Genomic DNA, 20,664 nt, shown 5'->3' with positions numbered 1-20,664 from the left:
ATTCTCTGCTATGACATGAAGACTGATTCTTTGCTGACATGAAGCCAGATTCTCTGCTATGGCATGAAGAGACTGATTCTGTGCTGACATGAAGCCAGATTCTTTGCTATGGCATGAAGAGACTGATTCTCTGCTGATGTGAAGCCAGATTCTCTGCTATGGGACCTCTGTCCAATTGATATTGGGTCATTTTTATTTTTTTAATTTTTATTTTAATTCATTTCCCTATCCACATTTGTTTGCAGGGGATTTACCTACATGTTGCTGCCTTTTGCAGCCCTCTTGCTCTTTCCTGGGCTGTTTTACAGCCTTTTTAGTGCCCAAAAGTTCGGGTCCCCATTGACTTGAATGGGGTTCGGGTTCCGGGAAGTTCGGCCGAACTTCTCGAACCCGAACATCCAGGTGTTCGCTCAACTCAAGTTTTAACATAGCGATTTTTCAAGACTTCACTCATCTCTATTTGCAGCAAATGGAGTTGGGAATGTTGTCAGGATTAATGGTGCCCTCAATGCTGGGAAGTACAAGCAGATACTTTTCCAATATGCAATACCATCAGGAAGGTGTCTTATTGGCTCCAAATTTATCCTGCAGCAGGACAACAACCCCACACATAAAGTCAATGTCATAAAGACCTATCTTCAAAGAAGAACAAGGAGTTCTGGAAGTGATTTTAAATCCCCCACAGAGCCCTGATCTCAACTTCAAGGCTGTCTGGGATTGCATGAAGAGGCAGAAAGATTTGAGAAAGTCTACATCCACAGAAGATCTGTGATAAGTTCTCAAAAATGTTTGAAACAACCTCCTGCCAAGTTCCTTCAAAAACTGTGTGCAAGTACACCTACAAGAATTAATACTGTTTGAAGGCAAAGGGTGGTCACAACAAATATTGATCTGATTTAGATTTCTCCTTTGTACTTTCACTTTGCATTTTGTTAACGGATAAAAATAAACTCAGAAAAACGAAACTTCAAATTTTTTAAGTGTTTTTACTTTGTAGCACTTTTTCCACACCTGCCTAAAACTGTTGCACAGTACTTTGTGTGTGTATATTGTGACACAGTGATGGGTTGTGTCTGGCAAGGTAGGTATTTCCTCCCAGCATGTGCGGCTGGGCTGGTTTCCAGCCAGGTGAGGTCAAATACCGGACCGGAGTTTAAGTGCTGGTCCGGGTTTTGGCAGAACCTGGCTGTCCTTAAAAGGGTTTTCCGGGTTCAGAGGTGAACCAGGACATACCTACATTTTCACCCAGGCAGCCCCCCTGACTTGAGCATCGGAGTAGTTCATGCTCCGATGCTCTCCTTTGCCCTGCGCTAAATCGTGCAGGGCAAAGGCATTGTCAGGAGTTCCGGTGACGAACGGGGCTCTCCATGGGGCTGCCAGGAAGCCCGGTGACGTCACCGGCACTGATGGGCAGGCTTTCAGCTCTGAACCCGGACAACCCCTTCAAATAGGCAGCTGGGCTCAGCAGAGATGTCTCTGTTTTTGGGATCTGAGGCTTTGTGCCGTGCAGGAGAGCTGAGAGCCGCATGCTGGGGAAACAGGCCCCCTAAAGCCTGCTGTGGACTACTGGAGGCAGAACTGCCAGCAAGGTGACTTGTGTTATATGAACTTTCCTTTGTGTGTGAATTAACACCAGGACTGCAAAGTTACGTGCTGTTTTGTGCAATTGCCTCAAGTGTGAATAAACACTGATGTTTTGAGTTAAGAACTTGTATTTTGCCTCTGTACTGCGCCCGCTTACCCTATCTACCAGAGCGAAACCCAACAATATTTATATATACAGTATATAGATATATATAATTGGTACATATTTTTACATATTTTTTTTAAACATAATACTCTATAACTGCATAATTCTTAGGCCCTATGCACATATCTGTCTTGGTGACAATGTGATAACATGCTCAGTGTTTCATCCGTGACAGATCCTTGTTTGGTTCATATGTATGTCTTTTGCCCTCCATGTATCATCAGTATTGAAAAGAGAATTTCCAGAGCATCTCCTACCAATGTTCAGTAAAAACCACTAACAATACAGTGATGCCAACTGTGTTCTGCCTGTAGCTTTCATGGACCCATAGACGTCAGTGGACTTGTTTGGTCCATAACATGGACCAAAACAGTATATGCTTCCATTGTTCTTCCACTGACCTATGGTCATAAAAAAAAGGATATCTGATATGTCTGTGGATAAGGGATCATGCACACAACCGTGGTTTGGGTCTACATCCAATCTACTTTTTTGGTGGATCTGAAATGGACCCTTTCACTTCAATGAGGCTGCAAAAGATGTGGACAGCACTCTGTTTGCTATCTGCAACCGCGCGTCTGTTCAGTGCTGTCTGCAAAATTATAGAACATGTCCTATTCTTGTCCACATTACAGATAAGTATAGGACTGTTCTATTAGGGGCCGGATGTTTCATTCCGCAAAATCCGTGTTTTGTGGATCTGCAATTTGCGGACTGCAAAACATCCAACGATCGTGTGCATGAGCCCTAACATGGGCAGCACATGCTGTGAGTCACTGATGTGAATAATGACTTAGGAATAACATAAAACATAAATAGATCTGCTAACCTGATTGCTTAATCAGGGTTAGGGCCTTTGCACACGACCGTATGCCCTCCGAGACATACGGTCCGTGAGCGCGCCATATGTCCCGGAGCGGCATTCATCGTGCGCACAGGAGAACACAGCATCATAGATTACAATGATGCTGTGCACCTCGGGCCGTCCGCGGGACTACCTTCATAGCTTCGGCGGATCTTTCACCAGTTCTAAAGGGGTTGAATCTCCGTACAGTATTCAAACAAAGTTTTGGGTGAAGCTTCAGCTAATACAGCTAAGACAGCTTCAAATACTATAGCACAGTGCAGCACAAAATACCTCCTCTGCAGCACTAAATAGTTCCCCAGCAGCTTCAAATACCATAGCACAGTGCAGCACAAAATACATCTTCTGCAGCACTAAGTAGCTCCCCGAGCAGCACCAGATACCACAATGCAGCACAAAATACCTTTCCATCTGCTCCAAATATCTGTAACAGTCTCCTCTGCAGAAGTCAGGCAAAAAAGTAGGAAATGGTGTAGTTTGATGAGTTTACCTGTTCTGGAGCAAAGAAGCAGACTTGGCTCGAGAGCCAATCAGTGAGCTTTGTACTCTAAATCCTGCTCTGGGACTGATTTTTAAGAATAGAGACAAAAGAAAAGTTCAGATACACCCCTGTTATCCTTAAAAAATGTAGGATGTGGGGTTGGCTATGAGTATTGTAAGTGCTTGTAGTAAAATTGATATAGTACAGAAATATAGGCATAGAAAAAGGTAGCTAGGAAGCTGTCTTACATTTAGGCCCCTTTCACACGAGTTTTCCGCGCGGATGCGTTGCGGGAGGTGAACGCACAGCATCCGCACGGAATCCTGACCCATTCATTTCTATGGGGCTGTTCACATGAGCGGTGATTTTCATGCATCACTTGTGCGTTGCGTGAAAATCGCAACATGCTCCTCTTTGTGCGTTTTTCACGTAACGCAAGCCCCATAGAAATGAATGGGGTTGCGTGAAAATCGAAAGCATCCGCAAGCAAGTGCGGATGCGGTGCGATTTTCACGCATGGTTGTTAGGAGACGATCGGGATGGAGACCCGATCATTATTATTTCCCCTTATAACATGGTTATAAGGGAAAATAATAGCATTCTGAATAAAGAATGCATAGTAAAACAGCACTGGAGGGGTTAAAAAAAAATAAAAAATCATTTAACTCACCTTAGTCCACTTGTTCGCGATGCCGGCATCTCCTTCTGTCCCCTTTACTGAATAGGACCTGTGGTGAGCATTAATTATAGGTCAAGGACTTTTGATGACGTCACTCCGGTCATCACATGGTACGTCACATGAAATTTTACCATGGTGAATCACCATGGTAAAAGATCATGTGACGTACCATGTGATGACCGGAATGACGTCACCACAGGTCCTGTTGCTGCACAGAGATCAGATGAAGCCAGAAGGAGATACCGGGCCGCGAACAAGTGGACTTAGGTGAGTTAAATTTTTTTACATTTTTTTTTAACCCCTCCAGCGATGTTTTACTATGCATTCTGTATTCAGAATGCTATTATTTTCCCTTATAACCATGTTATAAGGGAAAATAATACTATTTACAGAACACCGAGTGCAAAACGCATTACAATGTTTTGCACTCCCGCGGAAAAATCGCGGGTGTTCCCGCAACGCACCCGCACATTTTCCCGCAACGCCCGTGTGAAAGAGGCCTTAGAACTGGCGGAAGATTTGCCGAAGCTATGAAGAGGCTGACACCTCTTCATAACTTCAGCGGATCCACATCCAGCTTAGGCTCCATTCACACGTCCGCAATGTGTTTTGCGGATACACGGAGACACGGATCCGCAAAACACGGAAAGCGGCAATGTGTGTTCTGCATTTTGCGGACCGCACATTGCCGACATAATAGAATATGCCTGTTCTTGTCCGCAATTGCGGACAAGAATAGGACATGTTCTATTTTTTTGCGGAAACGGAAGCACGGATGCGGAAGTGCGGATGTGGATGCGGACAGCACAATCCGTCCCCATAGAGAATGAATGGGTCCGCACCCTTTCCGCAAAATTGCGGAAAGGATGCGGACACATTTTGCGGACGTGTGAATGGAGCCTTAGGGGTTTATTAAGATCGGTGTTTAAAACGTCGCTTTTAGGCTCCATTCACACGTTCGCAAAATGTGTCCGCATCCTTTCCGCAATTTTGCGGAAAGGGTGCGGACCCATTCATTCTCTATGGGGACGGAATGTGCTGTCCGCATCCACATTTGCGGATCCGCACTTCCGCATCCGTGCTTCCGTTTCCGCAAAAAAATAGAACATGTCCTATTCTTGTCCGCAATTGCGGACAAGAATAGGCATATTCTATTATGTCGGCAATGTGCGGTCCGCAAAATGCGGAACACACATTGCCGCATTCCGTGTTTTGCGGATCCGTGTCTCCGTGTATCCGCAAAACACATTGCGGACGTGTGAATGGAGCCCATAAATGTACCCCTTGGTTCTGAAGTCGGCTTTGGTACCAAGGTACCAGTCAGGTACCAACTTCAGATTCCTGTTTTAAAATGGTCTCGCGAGACTTTAGTAATAACAGATTCAGATAGATTATATCAGAGAGTATATAACCCCTAGAACACAAGATGGCTCGGCTGCACGTATAAAAAAGAGGGGCGAGGCAGGGTCAGGACAAAGTCCACCATCTAAAACAAAAAATGAAGATAAACACTAACGCTCAGAGCTATTTGGACCAGGGGATTGACATTAGGCTAAATTATGTAGTGATGCACCTGGAACTGCTTTTTGTCAGTTATTGCACGTGCCACTTGGTTCCTGTGTTGTTAGTTCTGTAAGGTACAGTGAGCATTCTTGTGCTTCTGACCCAGCTTTTTCCCCCAACTGCTCTTTCATCTCTTTTGTCTTCTCATCCACTACTGTGTTTGACCCCAGACTTTTCAGTGACCATTCTTCTGTCTTTGCATCTCTTTACCTTTTGTCTCTCTTGGTTTTTCTTGGCTTGTTCCTGACATTGACTTTTGATACGGTTTTGGCTTTTACTTTTGACCTCTCTGTTTTTTGACCCAAGCTAGTATGACTATTTGACCCGTTCGCTCCACCTGCCAGCAGCCACCCAGTGAACACAGATTCCAGTCCACCCACAGGAACCTCCCAGGTCATCTACTTAGGTTACTGATAGCGGGATCACTCATAACAGGGTGCCTAGTCCACTGCAGGTAGGGCCCAGTAGTGATAGGGGTGTTTCAGGGCAAACTCATCAGCTCTTGTTGAACTAGGTATCTACAGCAAAAATAAGTTACTTTCTTACATAATGAGAAGCATCACATCTTGGTAGCTTTCAATGCAAATTTTACTATCTTAGCAGTGTTTCCTGCCTTCTTACTCACAGCTTTAATGACTCCAACAGACACCATTTGTCTCATATCACAAACGGCAAACTGGCAAAGTTGATGGTATTCAGCAAAGGTCTCCATATACATTGGTTTCAAAGGAACCATCTCAACGATGGCAACATCCCCAGATTTTAAGTTCCTGAAGCTGTCCTCCATTTTCTGCAAAGCTCTGCAAACTTCTAAGGCAGTTCAAGCCTGAGTGATTACCTGTTAATTACCTGAGTTGTGAAAGTGACGGCCTCCATTGGCTGTCATTCTTGCTATCACCAGCTACATTGCCTCTCATGATGTTCTTAACAGAAATATTCTTAACATTGAAGCTCATGTTGTCTCCAGGTGTAGCTTCCAGTAAAGCTTCATGATGTATTTCTACAGATTTTACTTCTGTGGTAACATTTACTGGTGCAAATATTACCACCATTCCTGGCTTCAGGAAATCAGTCTCAACTCTTTCCACTGGAAGTCTTCCAATACCTTCAATCTTATAAACATCTTGCAGAGGATTATGCAAAGGGTTTTCTTAGTGGTTGGGTTGGGGGGATAATTGAGGTCAGTACTTCTAGAAGAGTAAATCCATTGGAATTTCCTTCTTTCTTTTCAGTTTTTAAGCTTTTGAATTATGGCATATTACTGCTAGCTTCTAGCTCAGAAACTAGAACAAAAGCAACTGTCGCTGGATTGTAGTCAATTTTCTTAATGTAGGTGTTAACTTTCTTTGTTACTTCTTCAAACTTCTTCTGGCTGTTAGGAGGTTCTGTGGAATACATCTTGTTCATACAATGAACAATGATGAGCTTTTTGCCTATCAACATAAAGTCAAAAGGGCGTGCTCAAAAGCCTGTCCGTTCTTGGAAATTCTAGCTGCAAACTCCCCTAAACCTGCAGCCACAATAAGCACAAGGCAGTCCATCAGTGAAGGTGCCAGTGATCATGTTCTTGGTGCAGTCACAATGCCCAGGAACATCAGTGATGGTAATGTAGTACTTCCCTGTATCAAATTTCCATAGGGAAATCTCAATGGTGAGATCACATTCTGCTCAACCGTCAATTTGTCCAACACCTGGGCATCTCAGCTGCTTCTTTCTTGAACTTCTCAATAGTTCTCTTATGGATTACACCGCATTTTTAGGTCAGGTGCCTGGTAGTGATGGATTTCTCGGAGCTGAAATGACCAGTGTCCATGAGGTTAATGTGGATTTTCTCTTTCCCCGTTGTAACAGTTTTATAGCCTTCTGTTACAGTTTTTTTTAAGAATACATGCATACAAAGGCTGTCAACCACTGAGTAAAAGCCCCCTTCAGGTTACTAGTAGTAGGGTATTAGATAGGATAGATTTAATAATAAATCAAAAGCTATATAGAAGCTTTTTCTACAAATCTATAATCTTCTATATATGTATCTGATCCTTTTACCAGGTGCTCTTTAATCTTCTCAGCTCCTCGGCTCTGGTTTATAACATAATGCCTGCAGATAGTACAGCATTTAACCATGACAGATCTAGGTTCATTTTGCACTGTAGTGGTCACACAAGTGCAAGTTCTTAAATGGAATGTACCAGAATATGACCTTCTGTTTAAATCAAGTTTTTATGATAAACTATATATTTTTTAATAATTTTTCGTGATATTTAAAGAGGTTTTTTAGAGAATTTACAACTGATGACCTATCCTCTGGACAGGTCATCAGTATATGATCAGTGGTCATATGGCCTAGGCGCAGTTCAGCCCCATAGAAGTGAATGGGGCTGAGCTGCGATACCAAGCACAGCCTCTATATAATGTTATGACCCTGTGCTTGGTAAACTAAAAGAGGCCTGCGGCGCTCACAGGAACACTGGTGCCTTCTCAAACAGCTGATCGGCAGGGGTCTTGGATGTCGGACCCCCACTGATCAGATACTGATGACCTCTCCTGAAGAAAGTTCATCATTTGTAAAGACTTGGAAAACTCTTTTAATTTTCCATGTAAGTATCTAGATAAAAATAATCCTAAAACCCTGCTTTTTTGCACAGGCCACTAAGTCTAATAATATACCACTTCTTATGTAGAGATCACTTTCAGCAGTTATCTCATTATCATCACAGACAGGATTACAATGACAGATATCATCTACACAAAGATAACACAGAATTCACCATTCACAATAGGTGATTGTAAAAGCTTATCTACACCCTCCTTTTAACTGGCAGAAAAAAATATAGGCGGCACATTCACTTTAAAGTATGTTTCATCAAAAATATATATTAATATTATGTATTCAGCCTTGTGTGTGCTTAGGAATGTGTACACTTAATTTAGATATGTAGGTACGGAATACAAATGTGGTCCACAGATTGATCATTATCCATGTAGAAGAAAGAAAAAATACTCTGAAACTAATTCCACAAGTTCATATGCCTAATGTGTTTTTATTTTTATTTTTTACAGATTTTGTTCTTTGAAGATGCCCAGAATCAGACAAGATTGGCTCAGAAGTGGGGATTTGATGAAAGCAACATTCAAGAACTTGGCAAGAAGTAAATATCTGTAATTTTTACTGGTTATAACAGTTTTGCAAAGGTGTTCCCTAGTGTTGAGCGAAGTGCACTTCGATCCGAATTTCAGGGAAAATTCAATTTGTTGTGAAGCTGAATTTCCCAGTGCTTCATGTTAATGAATAAATTTTCCCTGAAATGGCGGTAAAAAAAATCATACTCACCTCATCCATTTGAGCGCGAAGAGGCCGCAGCGGCCATCTTACATAGTAACATAGTGCTTCATGACAAAGTAATTAGTCACAGAGCTAATTGTTTTGTAAAATCCGGCAAAGCAGCCAAATCGAATTTTTAAAAACTTTGCTCGTCTCTAGTGTTCACAAAAGAATTTTACTCTGACAGGTAGAGAGATTCAAGGACTTTAATTAATTAATGGACAGTTCTCACCATCCCTCAGTCACAGACATTCATTATATACAATACATTCATTATATACAATACATAAGTGAGGGACATGAACATGTGGAGTCACTGTGGGTAGAGATACATGGAGCTAAAAATAACAATAAATTACTAATAGGAGTTTACTATAAACCACCTAATATACCAGAGTCCACAGAAAATCTACTACTAAATGAGATAGACGAGGCGGCAAATCATAATGAGGTGGTTATTATGGGGGACTTCAACTACCCAGATATAGACTGGGAAACCGAAACTTGTATATCTCATAAAGGAAACAGGTTCTTGGCAATAATCAAAGACAATTACCTCTCCCAACTGGTTCAGGACCCGACTAGAGGGACGGCCATACTGGACTTAGTATTAACCAATAGGCCTGACAGAACAACAGATGTGCAGGTTGGTGGACACCTGGGAAATAGTGACCATAAAGTAATAACCTTCCAATTATCATTCAAAAGAGCGTTTCTACAGGGAGGAACAAAAATACCAAACTTCAAAAAAGCTAAATTTAGCCAACTAAGAGAGGCCATAGGACCAACTAACTGGGACAAAGTCCTCAAAATAAAAATACAGCCACAAAATGGGATATCTTTAAAAACATCCTAAAATCTCATTGTGAGAGGTACATACCGTATGGGAATAAAAGGTTAAGGAACAAAAAGAAACCAATGTGGATAAACAGAACTGTAAAGAAAGCAATAAATGACAAAAAGAAAGCATATAAATCACTAAAACAGGAGTGTAGCACGGAAGCACTGAAAAACTATAAGGAAAAAAATAGAACATGTAAAAAACAAATAAAAGCGGCCAAACTAGAGACCGAGAGATTAATTGACAAAGAGAGTAAAACTAACCCTAAAATGTTCTTCAATTATATAAATGTTAAAAAGTATAAATCTTATGGTGTCGGCCCTTTAAAGAGTAATGAGGGGGGATTCGCAGAGAGCGACGAGGAGAAAGCAAAGCTGTTAAATATTTTTTTCTCCAATGTATTCACTGAGGAAAATAAACTGTCAGATGAAATGCTGAATGTTGAAATAAATTCCCCATTAAAAGTGTCCTGTCTGACCCAGGAAGAAGTACAACAGCGACTTAAAAAGATTAAAATAGACAAATCGCCAGGACCTGATGGCATACACCCCCGTATCCTAAGGGAATTAAGTAATGTCATAGCTAGACCCTTATTTCTGATATTTGCGGACTCTATACTGACAGGGAATGTCCCACAGGATTGGCGCATGGCAAATGTGGTGCCAATATTCAAAAAGGGTCCAAAAACAGAGCCTGGAAACTATAGGCCGGTAAGTTTAACATCTGTTGTGGGTAAACTGTTTGAAGGTTTTCTAAGAGATGCTATCTTAGAGCATCTTAACGGAAATAAGCAAATAACGCCATATCAGCATGGCTTCGTGAGGGATCGGTCATGTCAAACTAATTTAATCAGTTTCTATGAGGATGTAAGTTCTAGACTTGACAGCGGCGAATCAATGGATGTCGTATATCTGGACTTCTCTAAAGCATTTGACACTGTACCACATAAAAGGTTAGTATATAAAATGAGAATGCTTGGACTGGGAGAAAACGTCTGTAAGTGGGTAAGTAACTGGCTCAATGATAGAAAACAGAGGGTGGTTATTAATGGTACACACTCAGATTGGGTCACTGTCACTAGTGGAGTACCTCAGGGGTCAGTATTGGGCCCTATTCTCTTCAATATATTTATTAATGATCTTGTAGAAGGCTTGCATAGTAAAATATCAATTTTCGCAGATGACACTAAACTGTGTAAAGTAATTTACACTGAAGAGGACAGTATACTGCTACAGAGGGATCTGGATAGATTGGAGGCTTGGGCAGATAAGTGGCAGATGAGGTTTAACACTGACAAATGTAAAGTTATGCACATGGGAAGGAATAATGCAAGTCACCCGTACATACTAAATGATAAAACACTCGGTAACACTGACATGGAAAAGGATCTAGGAATTTTAATAAACAGCAAACTAAGCTGCAAAAACCAGTGTCAGGCAGCTGCTGCCAAGACCAATAAGATAATGGGTTGCATCAGAAGGGGCATAGATGCCCGTGATGAGAACATAGTCCTACTACTTTACAAATCATTAGTCAGACCACACATGGAGTACTGTGTACAGTTCTGGGCTCCAGTGAACAAGGCAGACATAGCAGAGCTGGAGAGGGTCCAGAGGAGGGCAACTAAAGTAATAACTGGAATGGGGCAACTACATTACCCTGAAAGATTATCAAAATTAGGGTTATTCACGTTAGAAAAAAGACGACTGAGGGGAGATCTAATTACTATGTATAAATATATCAGGGGCAGTACAGAGATCTATCCCATCATCTATTTATCCCCAGGACTGTGACTGTGACGAGGGGACATCCTCTGCGTCTGGAGGAAAGAACTTTTGTACACAAACATAGAAAAGGATTCTTTACGGTAAGAGCAGTGAGACTATGGAGCTCTCTGCCTGAGGAGGTGGTGATGGTGAGTACAATAAAGGAATTCAAGAGGGGCCTGGATGTATTTCTGGAGTGTAATAATATAACAGGATATAGCTACTAGAGATGGGTCGTTGATCCAGGGAGATATTCTGATTGCCTGATTGGAGTCGGGAAGGAATTTTTTATTCCCCTAAAGTGAGGAAAATTGGCTTCTACCTCAAAGTTTTTTTTTTGCCTTCCTCTGGATCAACTTGCAGGATAACAGGCCGAACTGGATGGACAAATGTCTTTTTTCGGCCTTATGTACTATGTTACTATGTTACTATGTTACATTTGGAAAGTCTTCTGACCTTTTCACATTTTTCACATTTTGTTATGTTGTGGCCTTGTGCTAAAATAAAAAAATGAAGTTTTTCGAACATCAATCAGTACTCATAATGAGAACGTATAACTGAATTTTTTTAAAATTTTAGCAAATTTATTAAAAAAAGAAAAAGTCAAAATTATGCATGGATATAAGTAATTAGACCCTTTGCTATGACACAATTTAGCTCTGGGGCCTCTAATTATTCTTGATTATCCTTAAGATGTTTCCACACCTTGATTGGAGTCCATCTGTGGTAAATTCAGTTGATTGGACATGATTTGGAAAGACACACTCCTATCTATATAAGATCTCACAGCTGACAATGCATAACTGAGCTCACAGACAGGATTCAAGAAAGTGGAAAACCGTGCTGCTTGATACACCTCCTCCCTTCTTGGTACGGGTTACAAAAGGCACGGGGAAAGATCTGCAAGGGGTATACCCGAGGATCCCTCCTCTCTCCAACACTCCTGTGGGTAATTAACTGTCGCAAAAATAGTGAAGCTCAGACTGCCACCGTCACATGCAAAGATTTATTGTACTTACAACAGTATCTCTGATAAAACGCATAAAACACTGGTATGCACACTTCGGTATCGCCCGACCCGGGTTTCGCTGTCACGCTTCGTCAGGAAGCACGTGCCTTTTGTAACCGTACCAAGAAGGGAGGAGGTGTATCAAGCAGCGGGGTTTTCAACTTTCTTGATTTACTTGCTTTTGTGATCTTCCCACATCGCATTGAAAACCTGCAGCGCAAGATTACAGGTACAGATACATATACTAGTGACTTTTTTACAGTGAATCACAGACAGGATTGTGTAGAGTCAGAAATCTGAAGAAGGGTATCATTTCTGCTGCACTGAAAGTTCCCAGGAACCCAGTGCCCTCCATAATTCTTAAATGCAAAAAGTTTTGGAACAACCAGGACTCTTCCTAGAACTGCCCACCCCACCAAACCGAGTGATCAGGGGTGAAGAGAGTTAACCAAGAACCCAATGGTCACCCTGGTTGACCTCAAAAGATTCTGTGTGCAGAAGGGAGAAACTTCCAGAAGATTAACCAACACCGCAACAGAGCGAAGCTCCTCCTTAGTAAAATACACATGAAATCCTGCCTGGAGTTTGCAAAAAAACCACCTAAAGGATGCGAAAAAAGATCCTCTGGTCTCATGAAACCTTTTGGTCTCAATTCTTAGTGTCATGTCTGGAGGAAACTAGGCAATGTTCATCACCTGCCCAATACCATCCCTACAGTGAAGCATGGTGGTGGCAGCATAAAGCTGTTGGGTGATTTTCAGCGGATGGGAAAGGGAGACTGGTTCCGGGGCCCACTGCTCCTGGGGGGCCCACTGCACTGCTATGAGCGCTTCCATCAATACAGATGGAAGTGCTCATTGCTGGAGGGCAGGGAGCTTAGTCACATGAAAGCCTTTTTCAGCAGCCAGCAGAGTCGGCTGCCTCTGTCCCCCTTACAAGCTTCCATGCTGTGGAGCTTCAGACACGCCCCCTCTTCACTCCAGCAGAGCAGCACCTTACCTTACAAGCTTCAGACACGCCCCCTCTTCACTCCAGCAGAGCAGCACCTTACATTACAAGCTTCAGACACGCCCCCTCTTCACTCCAGCAGAGCAGCACCTTACCTTACAAGCTTCAGACACGCCGCCTCTTCACTCCAGCAGAGCAGCACCTTACCTTACAAGCTTCAGACACGCCCCCTCTTCACTCCAGCAGAGCAGCACCTTACATTACAAGCTTCAGACACGCCCCCTCTTCACTCCAGCAGAGCAGCACCTTACATTACAGGCTTCAGACACGCCCCCTCTTCACTCCAACAGAGCAGCACCTTACCTTACAAGCTTCAGACACGCCCCCTCTTCACTCCAGCAGAGCAGCACCTTACCTTACAAGCTTCAGACACCCCCCCTCTTCACTCTAGCAGAGCAGCATCTTACCTTACAAGCTTCAGACACGCTCCCTCTTCACTCCAGCAGAGCAGCACCTTACCTTACAAGCTTCAGACACGCCCCCTCTTCACTCCAGCAGAGCAGCACCTTACATTACAAGCTTCAGAAATGTCCCCTCTTCACTCCAGCAGAGAAGCACCTTACATTACAAGCTTCAGACAGGCCCCCTCTTCACTCCAGCAGAGCAGCACCTTACATTACAAGCTTCAGACACGCCCCCTCTTCACTCCAGCAGAGCAGCACCTTACCTTACAAGCTTCAGACACACCCCCTCTTCACTCCAGCAGAGCAGCACCTTACATTACAAGCTTCAGACATGCCCCCTCTTCACTCCAGCAGTACAGCACCTTACCTTACAAGCTTCAGACATGCCCCCTTTTCACTCTAGCAGAGCAGCACCTTACCTTACAAGCTTCAGACACGCCCCCTCTTCACTCCAGCAGAGCAGCACCTTACATTACAAGCTTCAGAAATGCCCCCTCTTCACTCCAGCAGAGCAGCACCTTACCTTACAAGCTTCAGACACGCCCCCTCTTCACTCCAGCAGAGCAGCACCTTACATTACAAGCTTCCGACACGCCCCCTCTTCACTCCAGCAGAGCAGCACCTTACCTTACAAGCTTCAGACACGCCCCCTCTTCACTCCAGCAGAGCAGCACCTTACCTTACAAGCTTCAGACACGCCCCCTCTTCACTCCAGCAGAGCAGCACCTTACATTACAAGCTTCAGACATGCCCCTTCTTCACTCCAGCAGAGCAGCACCTTACCTTATAAGCTTCAGACCTACCCCTTCTTCACTCCAGCAGAGCAGCACCTTACCTTACAAGCTTCAGACACGCCCCCTCCTCACTCCAGCAGAGCAGCATCTTACCTTACAAGCTTCAGACACGCCCCCTCTTCACTCCAGCAGAGCAGCACCTTACCTTACAACCTTCAGACACGCCCGCTCTTCACTCCAGCAGAGCAGCACCTTACATTACAAGCTTCAGACACGCCCCCTCTTCACTCCAGCAGAACAGCACCTTACATTACAAGCTTCAGACACGCCCCCTCTTCACTCCAGCAGAGCAGCACCTTACATTACAAGCTTCAGACACGCCCCCTCTTCACTCCAGCAGAGCAGCACCTTACCTTACAAGCTTCAAACGCACCCCCTCTACACAGGGTGCTGCCTGAGGAGAGACCCCAGCGAGGCAGAGGTGTGAAGAGATGCAGACAGTCTGTGAGTGAGTCTGCACTGTGACTGTCTCTTCTCTGTGGGACAGGAGGGGTGTAGGTCAGGGAACTCTTCAAGCTGCTGCTGGATGCTGTAGTAGACCAGCAGCTTCATGCTATGTAGTTGTTTTACTGCCTCATTAAGCAGTTTGCCTCATGACACCTGCTCCCATATCCTGTCCTATCTCATCCACATGGAGCCCCTGCTGTCTCCTTTCCTCCCTCATGTATCCACAGCTCCTGTTCCACCTTCCTATCTCCTATTGCTGCCCTGCACAGAGCTCCTGCCACTACTTCTTGTATGAATCCCCCTCAGAGCCCCTTCCACTGGATACTTGCTGTGTCCACCACTCCTGTCCATCTAGGGCCCCGATCACCAGTCTGACTCCTCTGCCATTCATTATGGTGATGTCTAAACTGCATGCACTATAAGGACCTTCTAACATCTCAGGGTCATGTGATTGTGCCCTTCACCCTGTACTATACCCCCTTATACCCTGCATTGTGCCCTCTTACTATACCCTGTACAGTGCCCCTAGTCATTCCCTGTACTGTGCCCTCTTATACCCTTTTATCAGGTCACTGTATGGTGGTGTTATCCAGTTACTGTATGGAAGTATCCAATAACTGTATTGCGGTGTTATCCAGTTACTGTATGGCGGTTTTATCTGGTCACTGTATGGAGGTGTTATCTAATAACTGTATGGCCATAACTGTATCCCCTTCCCTGCCTATGCTACCTTTTTTATACCTGGCATGAGTGGGGAAAAGTTGCAGATTGCTGACCACCAGCACCAGGCTGTGCGCTCTGTCAGTACATGGCGGCCCCCCATCTCTGTCCCGCTGTGTACTAGTGCTTATTCTGACACTAAGGCTGGGATCACATCACATTTTTGCCATCCATTTAATGTATACCAAAAACTTATACATTAATAGGTGCCTCAGACCATACAGTTCCATAGTAAAAAACGTATGTATTTTTTTTACTGGACTCTGCAGGATACAAAAACATGGCGTGCTGCACATTTGCATACAGTGCCATACATCAAATGGATAGAAAAACGTCATGTGAAACCACTGTGTGTGTGTGGGGGGGGGGGGGGGGGCGGTTTGTACGAAAGTTTGCTGTGGGGCCCAGTCAGTTTTAGCTAGTGAGGGCCCTTTTACACAGTATAATGACCCCTAATGACCCCCATACAGTATAACCCCCAGTGTGGGGACGACTGGAGCGTCATTATTATGAATGGGGGCGACTGGGGATCGTTATTCTGAATGGAGGGCCACTGTGGGGTCATTATATTGTGTGGGGGGCACACTGAGATTTATCACCCAAGGGCCCACATGAACTTGGAGCCGGCCCTGCTGGTCAGGATTGAGGTAAAGCTGAATGGAGCAAAGTGCTGAGATATTCTTAATAAAACCTGTTCCAGAATGCTCTGCACCTCAGACTGAGTGGAAAGTTCAATATAAGCACACAGACAAGACAACGCAGGAGTGTCTTATGGACAACTCTGTGAACTCTTGAGTCACCCAGTCAGAGCCATGACTTGAACTCAATCAAACATCTCCAGAGAGGCTTGAAAATGGCTGTCCACGAAGGTCACTATCCAACCTGACAGAGCTGTAGAGGATCTACAGAGAAGAATAGAAGAGAATCCCCCAAATTCAGCTGTGTAAACCATGTGGCATCATACCCAAGAAGACTGGAGGCTGTAATCATTGTCAAAGGTGCTTCAACTTCAACTTTAAAGTCCTGAGTAAAGGGTCTGAATTCTTATGTCAGTGTGCAGAGACCCCCTGAGTAGCTGGTGTAGAGGATAGGAGTGGTAGTGGCCCTGATGAAGTGTTTTATCATGGTGGACTCCCCCAGCCCCTGCTCCCTGGGGATCAATACAGTGGAAATATAGTAAAGTAGAATGAGGCCAGAGTTAAACATAACAAAGTCTTTTTTGCTAAGTGCAACATAGAACTATAGTTGTAATGCCCATTGTGCCCCCTCCATAGTAGTAATGGCCATTGTGCCCCCTCCACAGTAGTAATGCCCATTGTGCTCCCCTAATAATAGTATTGCCCTCTGTGCCCCTTTGTAGTAGTATTTCCCTCTGTGCCTCCTTTGCATTAGTATTGCCCTCTGTGCTCCCTTTGTAGTAGTATTGCCCTCTGTGCCCCTTTGTAGTAGTAATGCCCTCTGTGCCTCTTTGTAGTAGTATTGCCCTCTGTGCCCCCTTTGTATTAGTATTGCCCTCTGTGGCCCCTTTGTAGTAGTATTGCCCTCTGTGCCCCCTTTGTAGTAGTATTGCCCTATGTGCCCCTTTGTAGTAGTATTGCCCTCCTTGCCCCCTTTGTAGTAGTATTGCCCTATCCCTTGTCCCGTTCCTGAAGCTCACAGTCCTCTTTCCCCTGCAGGCACAGATCGCTCTGCAGCACTGTGTGGGCGGAGCTTGGGCAGATTCCGATGCTACATGCTCCTCCCACTCAGGCCGGCAGCGCAATCTGTGACTGCAGGCTGAATGGTGGAGCAGAGAGAAGTCTTCCTGCTTCATCATTCAGTGTGGGAGAGACAGTACGCAGGTAGCTGAGTGACAGGACTGCAGCTCCCGGCACTCCAGCAATGAGCGCTTTCATCTGTATTGATGGAAGCGCTCATTGCTTCTGGACTCTTGCACCCCTCTGACAGTGAGCACCAGGGGTGGACCCCCCCTTCCCCCCTTAGCACGCCACTGGTCTGAAGACTTTCCAGATGCACTATCCCTTCTGTATGGGCTGAACGTTTGCTTGCTAGTGCAATCATTGATCCCCATACAGATTGTGTGTTAGCACATTCCTGTTTATACAAGATAGGGTGCTGATGACCGAAAATGATTTTATGTGTCACGCAAATATCAAAAAGCATTAATGGGGTATATACCATTATTTTTACCCAGGAAGCACCCCTGATGTTGGCATCGGAGATTCGGAGCATCTCATGCTCCGATGCGCTCCCATGCCGTGCGCTAGATCGCTCAGGGTACGGGCTCTGTTGTTTACAATAACACACTGCCGGGCGGAAGCTTCCGCCCGGCAGTGTGTTCGGTGACGTCACCAGCTCAGATTGGCGTGCTTTAGTGCTGCCCTAGCCGTTTTACTGCCCAGGGCAGCGATAAAGCCCGCCCATCAATGCCGGTGATGTAGCCGGGCTTCCTGGCAGCCCCATGGAGAGTCCGGTACGTCATCAGAACTCTTGAAAATCCCTATGCCCTGCGCGATTTAGCACAGGGCAAAGGAGAGCATCGGAGCATGAACTGCTCCGATGCTCAAGTCAGGGGGCTGCCTGGGTGAAAATGGAGGTATGTCCGGGTTCAGCTCTGAACCCAGACAACCCCTTTAAGTGTTACATAACCCCAAAAGATCTATCTGGGAATAGCCTATAGTGTCTTCCTTTGGGCTGTAACTGCACATCTCTTGTCTCTCCATGCTGTCATTGTTGCATGTCAAAAGGCATTTTGAGCAAAGAAAGGAAAAGTCAAAATCACAGGTGAGTTATCAGTTCAACCATTCATTAGTTTGTGGATGACTACCAATATGGTTACAATTACATCTTCCACATGGGTAGTCATTAGCGTTGCCACCCTTTCAAATGGAAAGAAAAAACTGGCCAAGTTTATACGAGTAAAAAGTGGGTTTGGTTTTGGAGCACGGTTTAACACAGGGTGTTGACACCAATGGTTCAATCATATTTTGAGTTTTTTGCCATTTTTTATTAACACCTTCCAGCAAAAGCCAGTTTGGATCAAATGCTTAAGCCCCGTTTTTCAAATCTGACATGTGTCACTTTATCTGGTAATAACTCTGGAAATTTTTTTCTTATCCAAGCGATTCTAAGACTGTTTTCTTGTGACACAATGTACTTCATGTTAGTGATATGTTTTACCTTTATGGATAAAAAAAACTACTAAAAACCTACTATGTAAATTTACAGAAAATTTGGAAAAATTTGTGATTTTCTAAATTTGAATTTCTCAGATAGTGATTTTCCTCCAATGTAACTGTGTGAGGGCTTGTATTCTGGGCTGTAGTTTTTATTGGTATCATTTTGGGGTACATATGTCTTTTTGATCACTTTTTATGCCATTTTTAGGAGGTGAGGTGGGCAAAAATTGCAATTGTCAGTGTTTTTCATTTTTATTTTTTTTATGGGGTTCCTCATGCGGTATATTTAATATGATAATTTTATTCTGTGGGTTGATACAGTTATGGAGATACCAAATTCATATAGTTTTTTTATGTTTTACTACTTTTTAAGTATAAAATCACTTTTGTATTAAAAATAAATTATATTTTTTATCGCTATAAGCTAACATTCATAACATTTTTATTTTTTCACCAATATAGCTGTGGGAGGGCTTGTTTTTTGAAAGAGGGGCTGTGATTTTATTGAAATCATTTTTGGATACATATGACTTTTTGATCACTTTTTATAAAATGTTTTGGGGGAGATGAGTTGACAAAAACAGCAATTCAGTCATTGTTTTAAAAAAATGTTTTATGGAATTCACCACACGGGATTAGTAACATGACTTTTATAGATCAGGTTGTTACAGACACTGCAATTCCAATTACGTGTAGTTTCTTTTTTAAGCAATTATAAAAGAGTGAATAAGAGAAACGGCAATTTATCTTATTTTTTACATTTTTATTTTATTTATTTAAATTGTATTTTTTTCCAATTTTTCATATTTGCAAGTTTTTTTCCCCCATCAAGTCCCACTTGGATCTTCAAGATCTAGTGGGGCTGATGGCTGTACTATACCCTGCTATACTCTTCTATGACAGAGTCTAGTACTTTTAGTTTTACACTGACACTAAGGGCTCATTCACACGACTGTGTGATGCCCGTGCCCGTGCTGTGGACCGCAAATTGCGGTCTGCAATGCACAGGCACCAACCGCGGCCCAGCCGCATGGGGATCGTGGACCCATTCACTTGAATGGGTCCGCGATCCCTCCGTTCCGCAAAAAGATAGAGCATGAAGTGAATGGATCCGCATCCGTGATGCGGAATGCACATGGAAAGGTGCCCGTGTATTGCGGATCCGCAAATGTGGTCCGCAATACGGCAACGGGCAGCACACGTTTGTGTGAATGAGCCCTAAGCCTGATCAGAGCCTCAGGGTCTGATCAGGCTTAGATACATGGCAAGCCTGGATGACTCGCTGCTGATGGCGGCTGCTCTGTTCCTGAGCCCCCATCGCATACATATGGAGGACCGCATGGGAGCAACAGGGGGACAGGGAGCATTTGGAACACTGGGAACAATCAGCATCAGGGGCAAAAGGGACATCAGGATCATAAAGGGGGCAATGGTGATTTCAGGCCCTGATCTCCAGTATGGAAATCAGAGCCTGAAACTGGCATTTTTCACTGCCTAAGCTCCAACTGGTTAGTCTGCACAGTCTGTTTATGGTGACATTCAGTGAGAGAAAATGTTCTGACTGGCAGAAACCTTCTCTGTCAGAAATATATTTAATATTCCTCTCTAGGGATAGTCCTTATCACTATTACTGCAGTGTGTAATGGGTATCGGTACAGAAGTGATCTGCATTTGTACCCTAAAGATCTAGTATGGAAGCCCCCCGTTGCGGTATCAGTAAAATGGCCTAATGATCTGCTGAGGGGATTAGATGGGCGAGCGATCACCTTTTTACTCCTATCCTGAAAAAAAGACTCCCATATGTGACCACCAGAGAGCAAATATGATCTGACTGATTGC

The 20,664-nt window shown here is 43.9% G+C and overlaps 1 protein-coding gene across 2 annotated transcripts in view; it reads left to right on the top strand.

Moving 5' to 3' along the window:
* GDA (guanine deaminase) overlaps positions 1–20,664 on the top strand; it is a 185,009-nt gene that overhangs the window by 85,761 nt on the left and 78,584 nt on the right. For both annotated transcript variants that reach the window (XM_040417079.1, XM_040417077.1), the window contains exon 2: positions 8,396–8,484. In XM_040417079.1, the coding sequence (XP_040273013.1) occupies positions 8,396–8,484 (89 nt within the window). The remainder of the gene's footprint in view (positions 1–8,395; positions 8,485–20,664) is intronic.

Source organism: Bufo bufo, chromosome 2, assembly GCF_905171765.1.
Source record: "Bufo bufo chromosome 2, aBufBuf1.1, whole genome shotgun sequence".
Classification (NCBI taxonomy): Eukaryota; Metazoa; Chordata; class Amphibia; order Anura; family Bufonidae; genus Bufo; species Bufo bufo.
The sequence above is the reverse complement of the archived record's forward strand: the minus strand, read 5'-3'. Positions and strand labels throughout refer to the sequence as shown.